The sequence below is a fragment of the Oculina patagonica genome, chromosome 11 (genome assembly GCF_052425735.1).
Source record: "Oculina patagonica isolate OP01 chromosome 11, crgOcupat, whole genome shotgun sequence".
NCBI classification, from domain to species: Eukaryota; Metazoa; Cnidaria; class Anthozoa; order Scleractinia; family Oculinidae; genus Oculina; species Oculina patagonica.
In genome coordinates this window covers 5,683,758-5,705,192 of record NC_135768.1, presented here as the reverse complement: position 1 = coordinate 5,705,192, position 21,435 = coordinate 5,683,758, and the positions used below count along the sequence as shown (strand labels likewise).

General features: G+C 39.4%; 1 protein-coding gene across 1 annotated transcript in view; it reads right to left on the bottom strand.

Moving 5' to 3' along the window:
* Nucleotides 1–21,435, bottom strand: part of LOC144629924 (dynein axonemal heavy chain 6-like) — a 68,132-nt gene that overhangs the window by 27,825 nt on the left and 18,872 nt on the right. The window contains exons 16-39 of the mRNA XM_078488175.1: nt 20,323–20,555; nt 18,249–18,439; nt 17,560–17,640; nt 16,711–16,869; nt 15,971–16,092; nt 15,495–15,604; nt 14,385–14,446; nt 12,723–12,827; nt 11,928–12,046; nt 11,314–11,388; nt 10,737–10,824; nt 10,141–10,391; nt 8,998–9,229; nt 8,374–8,427; nt 7,903–8,048; nt 7,239–7,307; nt 6,776–6,962; nt 6,488–6,561; nt 5,673–5,847; nt 4,186–4,455; nt 2,799–3,099; nt 1,353–1,492; nt 1,038–1,160; nt 271–339 (exon numbers count right to left, since the gene is read on the bottom strand). Coding sequence (XP_078344301.1) covers nt 271–339; nt 1,038–1,160; nt 1,353–1,492; nt 2,799–3,099; nt 4,186–4,455; nt 5,673–5,847; nt 6,488–6,561; nt 6,776–6,962; nt 7,239–7,307; nt 7,903–8,048; nt 8,374–8,427; nt 8,998–9,229; nt 10,141–10,391; nt 10,737–10,824; nt 11,314–11,388; nt 11,928–12,046; nt 12,723–12,827; nt 14,385–14,446; nt 15,495–15,604; nt 15,971–16,092; nt 16,711–16,869; nt 17,560–17,640; nt 18,249–18,439; nt 20,323–20,555 — 3,436 coding nt within the window. The remainder of the gene's footprint in view (nt 1–270; nt 340–1,037; nt 1,161–1,352; nt 1,493–2,798; nt 3,100–4,185; nt 4,456–5,672; nt 5,848–6,487; nt 6,562–6,775; nt 6,963–7,238; nt 7,308–7,902; nt 8,049–8,373; nt 8,428–8,997; nt 9,230–10,140; nt 10,392–10,736; nt 10,825–11,313; nt 11,389–11,927; nt 12,047–12,722; nt 12,828–14,384; nt 14,447–15,494; nt 15,605–15,970; nt 16,093–16,710; nt 16,870–17,559; nt 17,641–18,248; nt 18,440–20,322; nt 20,556–21,435) is intronic.

The following is a 21,435-nucleotide window of genomic DNA, read 5'->3' as shown; positions in this document are numbered from 1 at the left end:
ACACACCATTTTTAATAACTTAAAAGCTCAATGAAGTATACTAAAGTAAGGTAGTGTTCTCTAAAATTCCTTCGACAATGTTGCAGGTGAGAATTTACTAAACCACTAAAACACCTTTTCCATTCGCTTTTGTTGGATATGAGGCGCATGCCCTTTACTTGGAGCTGCGCCCTTCGTTGGTTATTTTCTCACTGCATACAAAACGTGTACTCTTGGAATAACTTTTAATTATACTAGTAAGAAGTTATTATTGGTGTGAAGTCTTCGTACCTTTGTTTGTTCCTTTAGTCTTTGAATCCATGTTTTAACATATGGTCTCCAACCGAGATCTTCAGGCTCCTACAGACAGATGAAAACAGCAATGAATTACGAAGAGACTACAGTCAACGCTCTCTTAACGGACACCTCTCTAAGACGGACTCCTGGTGTTGGTCCCGTCCCTGCCGTTTTTCAGTCATTTTACGGTAACTAAACTCCCTATAAGACGGACACCTCTCTAAGACGGACAGTTGGAGCCGGTCCTGACGGTGTCCGTTTTAGAGAGAGTTGACTGTACACTAAAATATCAGGAACATAAAATAACACCTCCTTACAAGTCAAATCTATTCATGTGAACAAACTATTTCAGACGAAATTGGATTACTGGACAATGTGTTACCTCTTTCTATCTTGTTTGTTACCTTATTGTTACCTATTTTCGCGGGAACTTAATTTCGCGAAAATGGAACGGGCGTATTTCGCGGGACTTTATTTTCGCGATTTGGTCAAAAATGCGTAATTAGCATAAAAAATACAATAAAAAACTTTAAAATAAATTTTCGCGGGTCTTTAATTTCGCGATTATTTGAAAATCGCGAAAATTAAGTCCCGCGAAAATAAGTAACAATAAGGTACCAGTATTCATATCAGTCAAAAGTCAAAGCAAAGCACAATTGGCCGCTGTGAACTCCACACAGTGTGCCGATATTTCGTATGATATTCACGAAACAGGCAAAAAACTTAGAAAATTGTACAAATCGTACTGCACAGTAGCTTACCATGTACACCATTCCACAACGACTGACAGTAGCTGGAGACGCCATCGCCAGGTTATCAACCTCAAACAAGATCCGCATTCCGTGACCCATTCCTATCCGCTCCCCATTAGCAAGGCACAACACCTGTCACGCAACAACGAAAATACAGTGTAACGCAATTCATTTTAAATGTCACGCATACATAAAACAAATATTCCAAGGAGCTTTTTGACGAAAAATTTTGTCATGTTTTGGGTGCTCAAAATTAGCTGTAACGCGGAGGACAACTCAAAAAGACTTAACTCATGTAAAGAAATATCAAACAATTCACCGTACCTTGGTATCATCCAAAACAGTGTTCAGGTTCTCAATCCAGAGTGTGTCCACTGGTCCGTCCAAAACAATCCAGTTCCACGACACTGGTGTTTCCTCTCTGTTGATAGTACTGGCTTCTTCCACCACAGTAGCTGTTTCAACTGAAGTGTAGACAAGAACTTATTTTATTTTTTCTATTTTATTTCGTCTGTTAAAAATTAAGCAGTTTAATGTCGTTTTACGGACGATTTCCGACCAGGAGTTGTCAAAGATTTCCGAAACTTCATGTTCCTCTCATAAAAAAAGTGCTAAATAGCTTTCATTAAATGAATGGTTACACACTAGGGTTTCATCGACAAACTCAAAAGTTAGAACCACCTTGTACAGCATAATAAACAGTACCACATGAAAGTACTGCTCAACAGCTTTCATTTGAAAGGTCACACACTAGGGTTTCATCCCAAACTTAAAAGTCAGAACCAACGAAATAATTTGCAAGGTCCTTTTAAATACCTAACTGACAGTTGTCCCTACCCTTTTGTATACTCAAACTCGTGAAATCCTTATCCTTCTTTATACCTGCAGCCTGAAAACGGAACCCTTTCTGGGCAGTGCCTACCCATATGGCCCACTGTAGGGAGTACCTAGGGTTGTCCCTAAGATACTCGGCAACTTTCGAGCAACTTTTTGCAATTTCTAGACCGAAGTTTTCTGAAATTGTCCTAGTGTTGTTCGAAGGCCATATGAACATTTCTGAACATTTTTCGAACTTCAGAAGACGTTCAGGACGTTCAGAAGATGCTTCAACTTTCGAATCATTTAGCATTAAAAATTCGTCAGCAAACACGATCATGATGTCATCGGTATCTTTACGATTGTTATTAGCAAAAGAAATCCTTGCAATTCAACAAATTTTGGCCTTTAAATGGTTTTTTAGATATTCCTTAGCATGAAAATGCTTAGAAATTTTACCTTCAAAGGGAAATTAGGAGAATTTTCTTATTTAAAAGCAACGTTTTGAATTTTTTGGAGCAACTTCCGGGCAATTTTTTAAGAAGTTTTGAGCAACTTTTTGGGAAATGTGAGCATCTTTAGGACAGCCCAAGGACAATCTCGTCCCCAGAGGCTGCGATCTTTTTGGTCTGCGCCAGAGATCGGGACCTCTGGTCTAATCTGAAAGCCCGTCGCCAAGGCGACCAAATCTGATTGGCTGATGAAAACTTGTTCGTTTCATCACAATCTCCGGTGCACACGCACAAACAAACTGGAACCAGGATTTCCTGCTTTTTTTTAGCCCAGAGCCGTTGAGTTTCCCGACCACTAGTCAAGGGGAATGCAGGATCTAGGAACGAGATTGCTTTAGGATTACCTCATCTCACGTTCAAAGACTCCCGTCTATGCGTGCACAACAAAACAAACTCAAACAATGAAAACACCACAAAAAAATCATTCTACGCGAGCTCTCACCTTCACTGTTCTCCTCCATACTCATAGCTGACACAGTTGTGACAATAGACTTCCCAGACTTAGCTGACGAGTTCCTTGACATCCTGGGAGTGGTAGGCACGGGAGTGTTTGACTGTTTCCGCCTGGCCCCCCGTATGACCCCTCTGGTGCTCTTGGCATATTTACGGTATATGTGGGACAACAGACCATCAGTCCACTCCATGGTGGTCGGGTTGACTTCACCATACAGCTCTCCCACTGTTACACATTTGGGATTCAAAGTAGAAACGTGGACAGAGCCACGCCTAGCTTTGGCGCCTCGCTGTGTTGAAAGAAAGCAAAGATCATTACACCTTTTTAGCTCCTATGCTTGTAGTAAACCTCCGACAATGCCCTCGAGAATGAGTTCTTTCAAATTCAAACAAATCCACTTGGAGGTGAATGAATATTTAACAATTATTCCACGAGCGCGTGTTGGATATGAGTTGGTTGGCTATAACGATCTCATATCCAACAAGCGCGAGTGGAATAATTGTTTTATTAAAAACGCCCAAAGAATTGCAAATTTTAGCTCCCCAGCGGTTTTCGTTGACGTGTACCGGGTACCATTGTGGTCAATGGTATTTGAGCTAATATACCATTGCCTGTAAACCAATCAAAACGCAGGATTTGCAATATACCATTGCTTAAGTTTTTAATAATTCCAGATAGAGAACGGAGCATACTCTAGAGAGAATCACAAACGAAGCTAAAGGGGTCAATTTCTTCCGTGTTCAGGTTGTTGACACTTAGCCTTTCGCCTTTTGTGACAGTCTCTGTTTTGCAGTGGAATCTATTTCTATAGCCTTCTTTATTGCATAATGCTCTCGCTTTCTAATTGAGACGTAGCTAGGTTAACGCCCTCGTAGAAAACGAGAACGTGTAGAAATCAACTTGCTGTATTACACAAAAATATAACAGAGGAATTGATAATATGCGTGCAAAAGTTGTCCGTCGGCATGGATTCGCCACAGAGCACGGTAAGTTTCTACGATTTGTGCACAATCTCCTCTAATCAACAAAGATCAAAGACACTGATCGAGAAAAAAGAAAGAAAAGTAGACAGACAAGGCCCGGTTCAAACGTCAAACTTCTCATGTACCGAACCTAATAGCCGCAACTAAGCACATGAAGAGATCGACGGTTGAATCAATTTAATTGGACAGATGTAATTTGGGTCGACCCATGAATTAAGTTCGACATGGCCAGTCGGTCAGATCGACTGTTGAGCGACTCCGATTCAAACGTCGAACTTTTCATGTACCGAACCTAGTTCGATGTTTGAACCGGGCCTAAGAAACACGACCCCATTTACCTCTACTACATTACTATTACATAAATTAAAGACAAATGTAAGTAACGCTCTTACCACGTGCGAAAGGGCAGTCTTTGACGATCCAGTTTCCTCAGGGTAATCCCCAGTCCCTAACGGTTGCTGTTGTTCCCGCGCTTGAATGGTCGGCAGCACGACAAGCGCGCGCTTGAGGATCTGACGCGTGGTGGTTTTCCCGCCACCAGCCGGCCCTACGAGCATGACGCCATGACGGACTTGTAATGTGCTGTTAAGTTGGATCACCTTGTCGATCTGTGAAGGCCAGTACTGAATAGACAACTCGCCTAATGCAGTCTTGGCAGCTTTCTGGAATTAGAAAAGGTAAAGACATCAAGTATTTTAGGTAATTCTATTTAGTTTCGTTAATAAATAGCCCTAAACTTTAAATTTGCAGAGCAAAAGTCTTTAATTGGCAAAATCACGGCCACATAACAAACAAGGATGATTTTCGAGCATTGTAAATGACACTTTCATACAAATTGAGATAAACTTGAAAAAAGTCAGGTTAACTTTTTTAAAGTTTGACCGAACGCAATCCGTTTTAATCTTCTCGAATTTTGCCCATCCATGCCCCTTTATGGCCTTTCTGTGTTTTTTTTTAGTTCTTCTACAATTTTAAGCCGTTATTATGATATTTCAGTTACTTCTATGAAAAGTTGGTCAGTGCTAAAATTGTCTAAAATTGCGTGACATAGCCCCTTTAATACAAAGGAAAACTCACGGTTTGAAAATAGTACTTCCCAAACTCATTATCAATTCATGCAAGTTAAAACACTGAAAATCATAACCACGAAAGAGGTTTTAATACCCGGTCTTAATTAGCATAGATATTTACCATTTTATTTCTCCGTTTACTCCGTAGTTTTTGTTTCGATTGAGAAGATATATCAAATACTCGAGACAACGTTTCATCGGCTAACCAAAGATCTCGCATCTCGTCAAAAATACTCCGCTGCACGTCGTATTGTCAACTCTCTCCTCGGTGCATGTTTTGTATCCCGATGAAACACTGTCTCTCGTGTTTGATATATTACTTCTTGATTGGGATAGATTTTAAGAACTTTGTTTTTCCGTCTACTCCATATTACAGTTTCGTTTTAGGAGATACATGATCACATTTTATCACATTTCCAAACACCTAAAAGTTCGCAAAAAATACTCCGCTACGCGTCGTAGTTTCAACGTTCTTCTCGCTGTTATATCAATTCTCGTGTTTGATATATTACATCGAACTGTTATGTTTAGAGAGTGTTTTATCACATTTTCAAATACCGCGAAGAAGGTTGAAATAAGACGCACAGCGGAGTATTTTTGACGAACTTGTGATTTCCTTTGTTTTAAAGGAGCTACGTTATTTTCGGGTTTCTATTACTCCTTTGGTGTTTTTCTACTTTAGAAAACTATTATTTTGAGCTTTCCTTTAATTTGAGAGTAATCAGAAAAATGACTAAAAATATCGTGACATTGCTCCTCTAATTTAATGGATTACTAATGAGTTTGAGAAGTATCACGTCAGGGATCACCTTCAGTAGTTTGTTATCCTGAGCGGGTGGGTCCATACCAGGAAACAAGTCAGCTAGGATACTCTTAAACAGCGGCAGGTCCTCAGCTACAAACTTTGGAATGTTCGCGTCTTTCACAGCATTTATGATGAGGTGTGATTCCTCCTCTTCTAGCGACTCAGATTCCATGTTAAGACTGAAGAAAAAAAAAACAGAGAAAGCAAAGCACAGTCATGAAACAGTAAACCTTATCCTTTTGGTTACTTCTGAATTACACAGATACATGTCATAAACATTAACCTTAGTCACGAAGCATTAGACAGGTAAAACAAACTTCTGTTTTCGTTCTTCAATCTAATAATTCATGGCGGTCACACAAAGAAAATCCTAACTGTGGCGGTGGTTTGAATATCTGATAAGCCAAGATTTTTACGATTTTATTGCTCCATTTTTAATGTTGTTGTTTCAGTTAGCAAGATTTATCAAACACTTGAGAAAGTGTTTCGTCGCATTCCAAAACTTCAAGTTTAGCCGAAAATATCCCACTCTTTTCTCGGTGTTTGGAAAAATTTTTTTTCAGATTTGGAAATGGGAGACAGCACTGTCTCTTGTGTTTCCTGTATAACATAAATTTATACTTTAAACGCTCTTAGCCTTAGTGACGATGTTACCCTGCAGAGGCAGAAATAGAACCTGTCCTAGGCAACACAATTTTCTATGTTACTTTTTTCGTACATTTTAAGCCTCATCGCGCCAGTGTCTGGTACCTCTCTTTGAGTTGAAGCATAATATGGCACCCTTTTTTGGAATTTCTACTTAACACATGTTATTATTACCTTGCAGCCCGTCTTCGCTGTCCAGCCATAAGAAGAACTGATTTGATAGCTCTCAGTCCAAAATCATAGTGATCCTGAATATAAGAATTTTTAACAACCATTTAGCACATTTGTACTGTAAAAAAGAAAAATCTGGATTAAGGTGGCTCGAACCTTTAAGTCTGTGAACAAAAACCAAGTGTGTGGCCATGCACAGAACGAAAGTCACTGAATAGTACTTTCACAAGGTAGTGATAACCCTGTTCTTGTACGTTACGACGAAAGTCGAGGGTTATCTTATAAGTGTACCTGTTGAGAGAGCTGTTTGCTTGCCAGTTGATAAAGATTAACAACTTTTCTTGATAACAGTGCAGCGGCAGTGAATCCCTCAGAGAACAGGATGATCTCAGCAATTAAAGCATAATCAGGGACCATCATGGCGACAGGGCGGAACAATGATTTCAAATTGTCTGGGAGTTCAACGCGACCTGCATATCTGTTAAGGTAAAAAAATAACAAGTTAAAATGCAAAGTAACCTATTTGGCAATTGTTAGAGCTTGCAGGTTTTCTTAGTCGGGGGATTATAGCTTGTCTTTAAACAATGCAAAGAAAGTGAGGAAAAAGAGAAGGGAAATGAAGAGAAAGGGAGGGAAGGGAAGGGAGGGGAGGGGAGGAAATAATCCATAAATATCACCTTAATTCTTCATCTTCTTGACATGAGCTGCTACCTTAGCCAGATTTCGAAACGTCAGCCTTACAATCAATGCTTACCCTGGGTTCATTGTTATGAACATTCCACAGTTGGGATTAAGCTTGATGTCTCGTCCCTCAAACAAAAACCTAACATGCAAAAAAAAAAGTTATAACCAAAAAAGTGACATGACCAGGAAATGAAAATACGCCAGAAAACCAAAATGCTAGTACAGCTAAAACAAGTTATGTACAACTAAATCAACGTCTATATAGTCAGGCCTTTTCAACGTGGAGGGTTTGTGTTGTTGGTCTTACAATTATTTACCATTGTAACAAGTTGACAGGTTGATACAGACATTTCCAATATGATTGAAACTTGCCCCTGATGGCAAATTAACCGGCACATTTTTACTTTGAAGGTCACCAAACGTTAAGTTGAACTTACACAATAGTTACTCAATTTCAAGTCCGCCATGATTTTGTAGCATGCAACATTGCACGGTTTCCATATTGTCAGAGAGCAATAAGAATTGTGCTACATACTACAAGGCTCGGGCAACAACTGGTGTCATAAGGTCTATATTGAGGGCGTTTATGACATTTAAATCCAAAATGATTGGTATCATTGTTTTCCAAAACTGAATACCTTTTTCATTTTTTTTACTAGCAATTTGATGGCATTTTCTTCCAAAGGTGAAGAATTCTTTCAAGAAATAACGAAAATTGAAAAGTAATTTCTCACCTAGAAACTCCGTTGTCTTTAGCTGTTTTAATGGAATGCAACTGTTGAGCAATAACTGATAACACTTCAACATCAATGCGGTTGAACTCATCAAAGCAGAACCACGAGCCAGACTGAGCCAAACCTGAGAAAAACTTGCCCATCATCTGTTACAGAGACAAATGATAAACATAGTCACAATAAATGAATATTTGGTTTTTACGTTTATGTTTTTATCTTGTACTATGAGCCCTTTGCAAAACATTGTCACTTAACCTTCAATGTAAATCACAGAAAAAGGTGGAAGTACAGAATGGGTGTCAGAAATGGCAAGAGCCTGAAGAAATTAATAATATTGCCATTGTAAGGACAAACGTTATTGGATGGCACTTGTTATTGCACGTTTGTGCTTTCACGCAGACATGACAATATCCAGACTAGCTGTTTTGCGGTAGTATTTGCTCAATACATAATCAGTATAGTTCTGGTTACCTTGTAATCAAGTCCTTCTGAACAGTTGAACACTAGGCATTGTTTACCCATGGCCTTAAAGACAATACATGATATTTCAGTTACAAATCTGGAGAGAAATGATTGTTTAGTATTTAGGCAGATTAAAAAAAGGACTCTGCCATCAACTACTTCTTATCCCTGGACAGAAACAGTGTCCAGCAACTCCCCAATCGACAAAGACTTCATAAAAAGAGCTACAAAATTTACCATCTTTATTATTTATTAAAAGGCTACAAGTTTACAAATTATACTTCACAAAAGAGCTGGAGCAGAATCGTTTGTCCAGCATTTCCCAACTGTATAGACTCTGACACGAAAGAGCTGTTTTGGCAATTGCCTTCTCACTACCACTGTACAGAATCAATTGTCCAGCATTTACCTATTTCTCAGAAACTGACACAAGAGCTGGCTTGGCCATCGACTTTTTTGCCAGCAACAGGACAAAATCGATTGTCCAGCATCTCCCTACTGTAGAAAAACTGATACAAAAGAGCTGTTTTTGCCACTGATTCCTTGCTACCACTGGACAGAAACGGTTCTCCAGTATTCCCTACTAAACAGAAACTGATATAAAAGCCTGATTTTTTGCCATCGACTCCTTACCTTGGCAAGATCTTTCACAGTCTCTGTTTTACCAGTACCAGCAGGTCCTGCAGGAGCGCCATTGAGATGAAGGTTAAGTGCCCCAGTCAGAGTTAGATAACATCTGTCTGTCAGGGGGGTGATGACAAGTCGTGGAGAACACCCCAGGTATTCATAGCCATATTCAAACACTGCATTGCTGTGACGGACCATGCAGGCATGGCGATCATCGTTCCACTCATAACGCAATTGCCTGCAAAATAAAATAGTATTTAGGTACAGTGAGTCATTTTTAGTTGCCAATGCTAACTAACTAGCTGGGTCTCTTCTTCTCAGCCTTCACAATTCGGTGGTACATCAAGACAATATAGCTTTTGAAGATCAAGTGTTCAACATGACACGAGCGTGGGACAAAGGAAAAATCTGACTCCCCGACGGGAATCGAACCCATGGCCTCCCAGATACCGGTTGGGCGCTCTAACCAACTGAGCTACGAGAGACTTGTGGTGAGCTGTGCCATTTTACTTTTTTGATGTGACACGCGTCCTGCATACTGCTAGGATCAGCAAAAAGGATCAGGATCAGTAAAGGTCGTTTGCTAGGATCAGTAAAGTGTGTGTCACTTCATCTTCATTATTTATCACCAAGCTTACAATTTGCCATCTTTATTTACTAATACAGGTTTTAGTTGACAATTGCAATTAATCATCCTAAACGACAATTTTTTTTACGCAAAGAATCGTCAAGAAGCTGAAATGGTTGTTGGTTTTAACTTACTTGGCTCTTAGTGGCAGAAATCTGCAAACGAAACCTCAGAGTGCGACCATTCAAATGAAAGCTTCTGAGCAGTGCGTTCATGTGGTGCTGTTTATTATGCTGTACAAGGTGGTTCTAACTTTTACGTCTGTGGATGAAACCCTAGTGTGTGACCATTCAAATGAAACTATTGGGCAGTACTTTCTTCCATACGGTGCTGTTATTTGGGCTGTAAAAGACGCTTTAACACTTGAGTCTTTGGATAAACCCCCAGTGTGTTATTATTCAACTGAAAGCTAATAAACTGTTCTCTAAGGTGGTTTAGGTATTCAATATTTACGACTTTTGTTTAATTTTTGATTAATTTGAGTCTTAGCCCTTTCGCGAGTAAATGGCTTGTTCATCTACCTGGTCCATTGGAAATCCTCCATCTGGTAAACCTGATTAGCAATCATGGAGTCCAGTACATCACGAGCATGTACATCAATTGTTAACAGGGCCTCTAGAGTCTGATGCTGATGAGGGACTAGTGATGACGTCACCAACTGTGAGAGACTGTGGAGGACTGATACTAGCTTTTCCCTCTTGCCTTGAAGCGCATCTTTGGGTCTTGTATTACGGAAACAGCTAAGTACATCACGGTTAAACACAACTTGGGACTGAAACGAAACGAGAGTTCAGTCTACCAATTAAATTTAAAGTGCATTTGAATTGAGAATTTTGATTTCTTTCACTAGCAAGGTCATGGCCCAAATCCAAAAATATAACTGAAAATGAAAAAAGTTCTTCATTCAGTACCTTACGACGACATTTCAGCTCAAAAGCGGCTATTTTTTTTCAGGGGGTGGCGATGTGAAATAAAAGCGTGTACGTTTATGTCTGGACGCGTACGACTCTATTGTTTTTATCTTATTTCTGAATCAGCTTGTACTGTCTAGGCAGAGTTGATGGCTTCCCTCTCCAAGACAACAAACAAAAACATTAGAAAGTCCTCTGTTACTTACAACAGTCAATACAGCTTGGCCTGGATGAGCTAACACCCACTCAGAATATTCCCTGGTACCATAGTCCAGTAAGCACTTCTTCAGGTGCCTGTTGAGTGGAAAATGCTTTGTGAACATACGTTTTGTATTCCTGCATTCTATCATACAGTTTGAATTCTGTACCTAACCTTGATTGATAATAACGCGATGTGTTATTAGATTATATAAAAAAGAAAAGCGTGTTTCTTGTTTTGCACCCATTAAATCGATGTCCGTTTATTCTTTCTTTGTTAAAATATCATTTTATTGTGTGGAGAAATTCGTTCTGGAAACGAAGCAACATTGAACGTTGGTTTGCTGAGAAGAGCTTATTTTAAGGTGGGTCAAATAATGCATAGTAGTATAAATTCAGGACAACAGAAGCATATTTACTCAAAACAGCCGTATCAAAAAAGATACCTAAAGTGTAAACTATAACTGAGCCATTTATTGTGACAATTAAGTATACAATGACAGGGAGGCGGCATTGTTTAAAGAAACATTATTATTCTAATTAAAGCCCTCCAATTGCAATGGAAACTCGCTGTGTTTAACTTACATTTTAACAGTCTCATACATGGCTAGTTCAACATTGTACAGCCACGACTCCACAGTTCCCCGTGCTCTTAAAGTTCTGTTAGAAGCAAACAAAGAATTGTTTTGTAAAGGAAACTATTTCGCCGCTGTATCAGTAGTTAGTTTAAGCAAAAAAAACGGTTTACTTTCAACTTGGACTTGACAGGTTAACTGCCACGTACATTTTGTTTTGTGAGACAGTATATATGGAACAAATATTTAACAATTATTCCATGAGCGCACGTTGGATATGAGATAGTAGATAGCCACAAGGCATGTAGCTCTTATATCCAACAAGCGTAAGTGGAAAAAATTGTTTTACTAGAAATACCCAAATAATTGCACCCCGGCTGTTCAGCGCTGTTCTTACTGACACGTACTCCTACCCTATTTGTGGTCCATGGTATATAAGCTCATATACCATTGGCCTATAAACCAATCAAAACTCACAAATTGTAATATACCAATTGGCAGAAGCTGATCAGCTGGCTATAAACAAAAGCATGGAGGAGTTGGCCGGATGACGGAACATAATCCTGCTTATGGCTGGGATTTCTTATTCCTTACTTAGACAGCTGTACACTTTTTTTTTCTTACTTGGGCAGTTGTACACTTTCTCCTTCCTCTGAGATCATGTACTGAATTTGTGCTGGGGAGTGAGCTTGACGGAATATGCCAAGTTGATGAATGTTACCAAAGCACTTTCTCAAATGGGGCTGAAAGAGAAGCAGACAACAGAAGTGACAAAGCCCCATAATAGCTAAAATCTTGCTCAGAAGATCCATGGCCACACAAGCAGTTGGTTCTCTAACTCCACGGTCCGTAGCATTAAGTGAATATTACTCACTTGACTGAGAGGTACTGTTAGTAATCAAACACTATATGCTGTTGTCAAGGTTTCAAATTCTAAACCTATTCCTGCTGCACATACCGGCAACCCTACCTTTATGTAACTGATTCAATTAAAGAACCTCAGAAATCAGTTGCCCGTTAGAACTTGCAGTTGGTGCCTGGGTATTAATCACAAACAAGACAATTTGCTGTTTCAATTGCCTTTCTTTGCCCCAGTACATAAATGATAGACAAACCGTGACTGGTCCAGATGTGCACAAAAATAGAAGTGGAGTGAAAATGGCTCACTTTGTGCTAAAAAGAGGGGGAGATAGTGTAAATGGAACTTTTCTTTCTCAAAAAGGAAAGAAAGATGAGTGTCTTTTAGGACAAACAGGAAGAGGCCCCTCTCCCTCTACCCTAGATCCACCACAGTTGGAAAGTGTTGGCTCAACCTGACAGATATCAGTGGCAGAGTAAGTTGCAATTGACGGACTTTTCATTTTGTGCTATAGCAACAATACTTAGCCTGGAACGAAGAGGATTAAGGTTTATACGAACCTGGACAGCATCAGGGTTTTTGCTATTTGCCAGGATATCAAGTAAGTCTTCATTGCTTAGGAAGTAGAATCTTGCAAACACCAGTCTCTTTGTTTCAAGATAGTCCTTTACAAAAAAACCATTACAAACATTAAATAAGGCTTATATAAAGAACATGGACTACCGTATTTACTCAAATAAGCGCCGCCCCCGAATAAGCGCCGCCCTCGAATAAGCGCCGCATTCGGGACAAAAAAGTTAATAAGCGCCGCCCCCGAATAAGCGCCGCAGTCCCGATGCGGCGCTTACTCGAGGAATTCCGTATAACCAAGAATTGCACTACAAAGAAACTCTAAAACAGCCTTGTATATTCCTTTTCATGAAGAGCGATGTTTCGCAGTTCAAAGTTATTATGTTTTACCGCTCGCCTATTATTTTTTTCTATCCAGAATTCTAACAATACGCAGTTCTGTTAACGTTGTGAAGGCCGTGAGCTTTGTCGGGACAGCAAGCGAAAATAACTCTCTTCCGTAAGAGACGAATCCTGACAATCAAAAGACCCTTCTTTAGGTTACTGTAGAAGTTTCGTTTAGATTAGATTCTTTGCGACGCTCAAATTTTAAATAAGCGCCGCTCTCGAATAAGCGCCGCACTTGTGGCGCGAGTAAAATTATTCGAGTAATAACTGTGGCTATAAGCCACAAAACTCGGAAAATGTATTTGGAAACAAGAATCGACCAACAAACTGACAAATAAAGATTTGCCAAAACGAATTATGCTAAACATTCTACACTTCAGTTCACTTCACTTAGCTTGATTTTCATCTAGCTGCTCATCAAGAGCAGGCCGAAAGGACAAGAGATAGAGTTCCCATCCGTTGCAAATTGTTTTCTTTCTCTTCATTTTTCCTTTTTGATTTTTGAAGGTTAGGCAAAATATTGGAAAAATTAAGCTTTGGTCTATTTCAAGTAAACTGACATTAAAACAATGCTTCGGCTGGCAATTAAGCATGTTAATATTATGTAATTTAACTAGAAAAGTAAGTAATCAGAGAACAGGTCTGATTCTCTAGAGGCCTTAAAACACTTGCACGCATTGCGTGCCTATGTCTAACAGGAAACGAGTGAAGGAGGGAAGGAGTGAAATTCACTTCGCTAACTACAACTCTTTCCGAGTTAAAAACGGTGTTTGCTTTTATAAAATGCAATTACGATATTCAAGCTAAGTCAGTAATGGACACCAGGGCGCGCAGCAGACTCAAGTTCTAACGTGAAATGGTTAGAATCTATAACTATGAAACACCTGCAGCAATGGGTCTGGACCAACTCAAACGAAATAAAGTTTATTAATGTGTCTCTTCTTTGGTTTATGAAGCTATTGTGATGTTTGTGGTGCCATGCAGCATTTTACACCTTCACCATTTCTGAAAACATTTTTGTGCTTGAAAATAAAACACCTTAATCTTTCTGTTGCTGTAGTTATGAAATTTATTTTGCTCTGCATCTGTTAAAAAAACAGGCTTCATTCCATGCTTTACATTGCAGGCTTCTTCTCTTGGCCTGTTGAGCGTCTACTGCTGAATAGCAGAGTGGCAAAATTAAATTCACTTTTAAAGTGAGACTGCTAGACAACCCTTTTTGACATAAAATTGATTGGCAATACTGACTTTACTGAGGGGCTCACCTCTAAACATCTGTGTATTTTCTCTAAATGAGAATTACTACCTTGTAACACTTCCAGAACTCCTAAAGCAGGAAAAATATCAATGCATTTTAGTAATCTCTCTGTTAATGACAGTTAAGTCACTAAATTCTCAAAGAAATTGTGAGAAAAGACCCACAATCATGTAGATTTCTGCATGATGTTACTTGCATGTTTTCTTTCCCTGTCTACAAGCCCTGTAAGTGTTTTTAAACAAATCTTCCTTTCCAAATTCTGACACAGGCTCCTCTGATGCGGCAATTACATTTGGCATATATAACATGGTATTAACACTAGTATTTAATCTTGGATAATAGCCACTTCCTAGTAAATTTACAAAAGCAACACACTAGCAGCAGCAGCCTGTTGTTACCCAGGGAGGTGGCATTTGCCCTTCATCTTGCCTAAATCTGCCAGCATGTTTGACTATATGGTTTTGCAGCAATGATAATATAAGGTGTGTCTATGGGCTTAACGATAAGCAAAACATAACTGGTATGTCGGGTGGGAACAGTGTTATGATAAACTCAAACAACAATGTGTAAGTAGTATGAGGTGTGTTAATGGGCCTTATGATAAACAGTAATATGTAAGTAGTTTGTGGAGTGTGTTTAGGATTTTTAATAAACAACGATGCGTAAGTTAACAAAGATGTATAAAGTAGTATGTGGGGCATGATTACGTTTTATGATAAACAATGATGTGTAAGTAGTAATTGGGGTGTGTTTATATTTTTCATCAACAATGTTGTGTGTAAGTAGTATGTGGGGTGTGTTTAGGTTTTATGGTAAACAACGTTATGTAAGTAGTATGTGGGGTGTGCTTAGGACTTTTGAGAAACAATGATGTGTACGTAGTATGTGGGGTATGTTTACGTCTTTTTGATAAACAACACCATGAAAGAAGTATGTGGGGTGTGAATCGGTTTTATAATAAACAACGATGTGTAAGTAGTATGTGGGTTGTCTTTTGGTTTTTTGATAACCAATGATGCGTGGGTGTGCTGAGGTTTTTTTTGATAAACAACGATACATGGCAAAGTAACTAGTATGTAAGGTATATATGGGTTTTATGAGAACACAGTTTTCTCACCTGCAGCTGTTGCAGCCTTCAATGCATTTGGTTTATCAATAGTTCTTCTCATGATGTCTTTCCATGATTTGTCAACTTGAGCAAACAGGCGAGCTTCATTTGGTAGCTGCCTATAAAGGAAAAGCAGTTAAAATTAAATACGGTGGATGCTGCAGAACTTAACCACTTCACAGAGTCAAGATTTTTTTATTATTTTTCATAGACACATCAAAGCCTCGTAGAGGTTTTGAACCATCTGGTTCAGCTATGCACTTTAGTTGTTCCTTGATCTCAACGATAGCAGTTGCCACGTGTATAGCTAAAGCAGCATTATAGAGGCTGCATTATTAGCATACAGGTTCAGTGAAGAACAATTGATAGCACAAGTCTACCACATCAATTACATGGATCAGTCTGAGTGGTTCGAAGATTGAGTTGCTTAAAATGAAACTAGTTTTGTTTTTATAATGAATCTTAAAAAGCTAATAATTTATTACCTTTGAATATCAGCAGCTGAAAAGATGGTTTCCAGGTAAAGCCAGTTTCGCTGACAGAGAAGCCATTCATCTAATGTTCTTGCAAACAGTTTGAGTTTTCTATCCCAGTCCTCAACTAAAGCCTTCAAAACAAGACAACAGTTATTCGAAACACCCTGAGAGTCCTAAGTAGTACTTGTTAAACTAGAGGAAGCTTTTTAGGTATTTTATAATCAATACAGTACATAAGCCGTTATATGAAGAAATGTCTCTTTCTTGCCAGGCCACTATACCTTCTCATTGGGGATTTGGATTAAAGTAAGAGTTTTTTCCTGACAGATTATCAGGTACTTTGTTGTACTTTGGTATTGCCATGAAAAGGTACTAAATGGAAACAACGTCAGGATTGCTGCTGGGGATGAAGGCATTACCCTACGATAGACAAGCATCCCATCCAGAGGGAGTAGCAATACTTCTAGCCTATTTATGCAACAAAACCAGGGTTAAATACCCATAGTTGAGCCACAATAGGCTCAAAAAATGCTTTCCTTTGATTTAGTTGTGAGAACAATGTTTGGGAAACATTTAGTTGAACCCATGACCTTCCAAACACCAGTCTGATGTTTTATCGCAGTGAAAGTCCTGGCGAGTTAGGCGTGAAATTTCACTATAAGCCGAGGGAAACGTTTCAGAACGTGCTGATGAGATGTTCCAGTACAGGTTATTTGACACCCTTTTTATTAGTTGGAACATCTGCATACCTTTATGGGTGTGACAAAGCGTGACCCTCTGATGTTAGACAGTGTGACCTGACTCTCTTCCACGGAGGTTATGATATCATCGGCTCCTGTGATGATAGCAATGTCCCGACTAGTATGGGCAGACAACTGGAAATCTGTGTGGTTCCAAAAATCCATAACCTGGAAAACAAACAGTGAAGAGGCATTGTCAATAAGTGTTAGCAAAGCACCGAAAATGCTTCCTGTGGAATAAACTACATCATGATGTAAGGAATCCATAACCTGGAAGACAAACAGTGAAAAGGCACTGTCAATAATTATTTGCTTAAGGGCCTGAAGGGGTAAAATGGGAACTGGGATTTGGGCAAAATTTCACCGAGAAATGGAATTTGGGTCACTGGGACTGGGAATCACAAACTAACAAACAATTGAACTGGGACTGGAATTTGGATAATCGGGCAAAAAATAGGCTGGAAAATGGGACTTGGGCAACATTTCGCTGGGAAATGGAATTTTGTACCCCCACCCCTTGCAGGAACCTCTTAGCTAAGCACAGAAAATGTTTTCCATCAAAAAAATGATGTAATGAGTTAGAAATTTAAGCCAAACTTGAAAACGTACATATTTTCTTAAAAGGATCCATAGATTGTCATCCATTTGCACCCTTGCAATGTTGGCTATTTCGTCTTTTTATTGGATTTCGGAAATTTGACAAGTGCTATTCTACAAACTCAAATTATTACAGTGTTGCGCTCCCTGAATCATGTTTAATATGTGGTAGTTTTCTATCATGTTAGACCAAAACCTCTTGCTGAAGGAGACACTTTTCCTCGACCACCATGCTACACAAAATTCGACAGTTGTGTTTACCTTTTGCAGCATTTGTTCCAGGGTTGCTTCATTACTAGCCTGGGAAGAGATGTCAGTAATTTTCTCCTTGTGTTGAAAAACCTGAAAATAGTTCAAAACCACACTTGCTTAAAAACCTGAGTACTTCAACGTCTAAACCCTTCGTTTTTTAAAATAACGTGTAAGCATAGATTTAAGTATCAAGTTAAGGCACCAGCAGTACAGTTTACCGATCCCTCAGGCACCAAGACTTTCTTAGGGCATGAAAGGTTCCCGCATAAGAGCAGTTAATTTGATTTACAGGTACAGAAACTCCGACACCCTCTTTCAGTATCAGATTGAAGGGCCTTTTCCATTAGTCAGAGTTGGCCGGCCAGACCGGTATATACAAGAATTCCATTATTAGTCACATTTTTCCTGTCAAATCAGTCAATACATAAATATTATACACTGTTGTGTCGGATTGTGGGGAAATATTGTGGAAAAGGTCCACTTCACATTTAAAACTTCTGGACCGGCCTGCCAGTTCTGACTAATTGAAAGCGCCCTAAGATTCATTTTTGTTAGAGTGACAGATAACAGGAATGAAGAAAATTTTCATCTGTGGGCAATTGTCTTGGTGTATCATCAAGGCAAGCTCCGCACCGTCTATAAAAGAAATCTATGGAAATATGTACATTACATTGTAAGACACATCAGGCATCAATCACCTTAAGTTGCAGAAGGTGTCCAAGTGTGAAATACTTGTCCCGAACTAAACGTGTTCCAATAACATTCTGTATTGCCTCCCAATGCCTCGGTCTCAGTGCAGCATTCCTCAGGCTCGTAATAACAGGCATGCCTTGTTTAAAGCTCATCACTTTCTGCTTTAGTTTTGGCACAACCTTGTTGGGTGGAAGACCTGAAAGGAGGAGTATCACTTAAGACGGTTTCTGCTCAACATTCGAGCAATAAAGTTACCAAAAAGACGTCATAGCATGGGCACAGTTTTTGTTATGTTAGGGACTGGTCAATAAGTAGAGGGGGGGTGGGCCGGAGCAGAAAGGGGGTGGGTCATCAGTTTTTGAGCACTCGAAAAGGGGTGGGTTATGTAGTTTTGATCTACACCTAGGGGGTAGGTCATCTTATTTATATCAGTATAAATTGATAAATTTCTCGAAGTGAGCAGTTTTAAATGATTTTCTAGCGATTTCAGGAGGCCCAAATATAAAAATTTCCGGGGGAGCATGCCCCCTGACCCCCCTAGATGGCTTGTGATTACAGTTTTGCCTGTCTGTCTTCAGCCTCTGTAGATTCACTCTGCGCTTTAGGCTTTCACCAGTAAACTCTTCTCTCAAACACTTTGCAATTATGAATTATAGACAGTGGTTGAAGATAGTGTTTCTGTATTCTTGAATAATTGTTTATGAATTAATGTTACGTACTTTTCTAGTTTTCTCATATGTTTGTGTCTAAATTTTCCCATGGACTTAACACACAAATATGTGGAAAAGTTAAAAAAACAAGTATACCAAATTTTTTCCTCTTTGGTGTGCTAAGAAATGGAAAAAGAGGTATACCGAACAGCAGTGTTCATCAGGGAAAATTAGGGTGGTGCATGTAGGGAATCACACTTTCAAAGCCGATATCAAATCAAAAACCTACAACCCCTTACAGAATAATGAACTTTTTGAGCAAAGGGGGTGGGTCATGTAATTTTCAACCCCCTATCAGGGGTGGGTCAGTCAGTTTTGAGCCAGAAGAAAGGGGTGGGTCACAAATTTTCAAGCCACCACTTATCCAATTGCTCCGGCCCACCCCCCCCCCCCCCTGGTACTTATTGACCAGTCCCTTAAGAAGAACTTATCCAATTTTTAGCTCTAAAGCTGACCACGCGAGCGAAAAACGAATTTGAAGTTCTCCATATTTTAGTTAAAAAGGATGTTTCAGGTCGGTTCAATACAAAAATAACATGCGTTATAAGCTTTTTTACGAAGTTTGACATTTACTTTCTCAAGAATGCTTTAGAATTTAATAGCGGGGTCAATTAGAGAAAACAAATTACAGTGAGATGTTTCAAACAGTGTACAAAATGTAACCGTGCTATGAGTAGATTTTTTGTAATTAATTTTTGCACTTATTACTCAAACTTTCAATGGAATCCGTCTTAATGGCCTTTTCATATCCTAAGTGTCATCCAATTAAAAACCACTAACAAACAAAAGCGTAGAAGACTGTGATCAAAATTTGATTAAATAAATCCAATTACGGGAAGTAGAATTCAGGCAAAATTACTTTCAACCAAAGGATGTATATACACAATGCAACGATCAGTCACTAAACATTTTGTGAAATTCTTCTAAATGACACAGCATGTGGACGCGTATTATTTTTCTTTGTCCAGCGCTCATGACATGACATAACATCTTTTTCAGCATGACAAATCTCTGTCAAACATACTCCAGATGACATTTTTTATTACCATACTTCTACGATGTCTAGAGAATCGTTTTTAACATTTCCAACTTTTCCAACCATCCAGAACTCTGAACAAGCCCTGAAAATGTAATTTATTTACTCACGTTAAGACGTGTACATGCATCCAAGATCGGATTGGAATTTGGGGTGTTGGTTTTTGTGAAGGGAGGAAAACCGGAGAAAAACTCTCAGATCAAGGACAAGAACCAACATCAAACTCGACCCACATGTGGCACCAGGCCCGCATCTAACCCGGGCCACATTGGTGGGAGGACAGCACTCTCACTGCGCCACCCCTGCTCCCCAGGAGAGCCATAAGTACCATACCTTTCTCGAGTAAGAACACTGTCTGAATGAACCTTGTGACATCTTGTTGTACATCATCAATCTTCAGGATCTCAAATGGTGTGGCCTCCCACTGGTCGACCAATCCCTGCCACTCTTGCAGGGACTCCCATAAAAGGCACCTCAGAGTCAGGTCCTTTTCTACTTCTGTTACCTCAGTCTGTAAAGAAGAGGCCTGGGGACTAGCTTGACCTACCTTGCTGAGGATAGCACCCCTGTAAAAAGAAAAGAACAAAGAAAGGCAGATTTATCCTGCTTCTAACATGTGGAATGACACCATGTATTAAAGCAGTATCCTGTTCAGAGTAAAAAGTAGTTTACATTTGCTTTGGATTTGCAATACTACACTTAGTGATTGGTTTGAAACACTCATACTACTTTCTCAACTTAACCAACTGCCTCGTGTATATGGAGGATGGGTGCCTGGGATATCCCGGGGGCCTCCACTATGTCCCCCCCCTCCCCAGAAAGAATAAGCTGCCAAGGCTGGCCATCCCAAAAAAGAACTATTTCCACATGTTTTCCCATGCTTCGTGCCAGCTACACGTATTTGCTTCAAGTTTTGGTTGGATCACTGGATTGTCTATGTCCTTTATTATTGGCCAGAGCAATAACTTTGGCTTTGTTTCGACTGGCAGTTGCCATAAAACATTTTTCAACAACAGGCCTGAACAGTATTTCAGGTACTGTATTTACTCGAATAAGCGCTGCGACGCTTATTTAATTTTTTGTGCCTCAAGTGCGGCGTTTATTCGAGGGCGGCGCTTATTTAAAATTTGGACGCCACAAAGAACTTATCTTTTTCAGTTATTGAGTATAGCGTCTTTTCATTGTCAGTATTCGTCTCTTGCTGAGGAGAGAATTGGCACTAGCTGTCCTGGCAAAGTTCGCAGCATTCACAACATTTACAGAACTACATATTGTAAGAATGTTTGGATAGAAAAACTAATGGGCGAGCGGTAAAACAATCACTTTGAACTGCAAAACATCGCTTTTGATGGAAAGAAATGTCCAAGTTTGTCTTAGAGTTGCTTTATAGTGCTGTTTTAAGTTAAACGGAATTCCTCGAATAAGCACCACATCGGGACTGCGGCG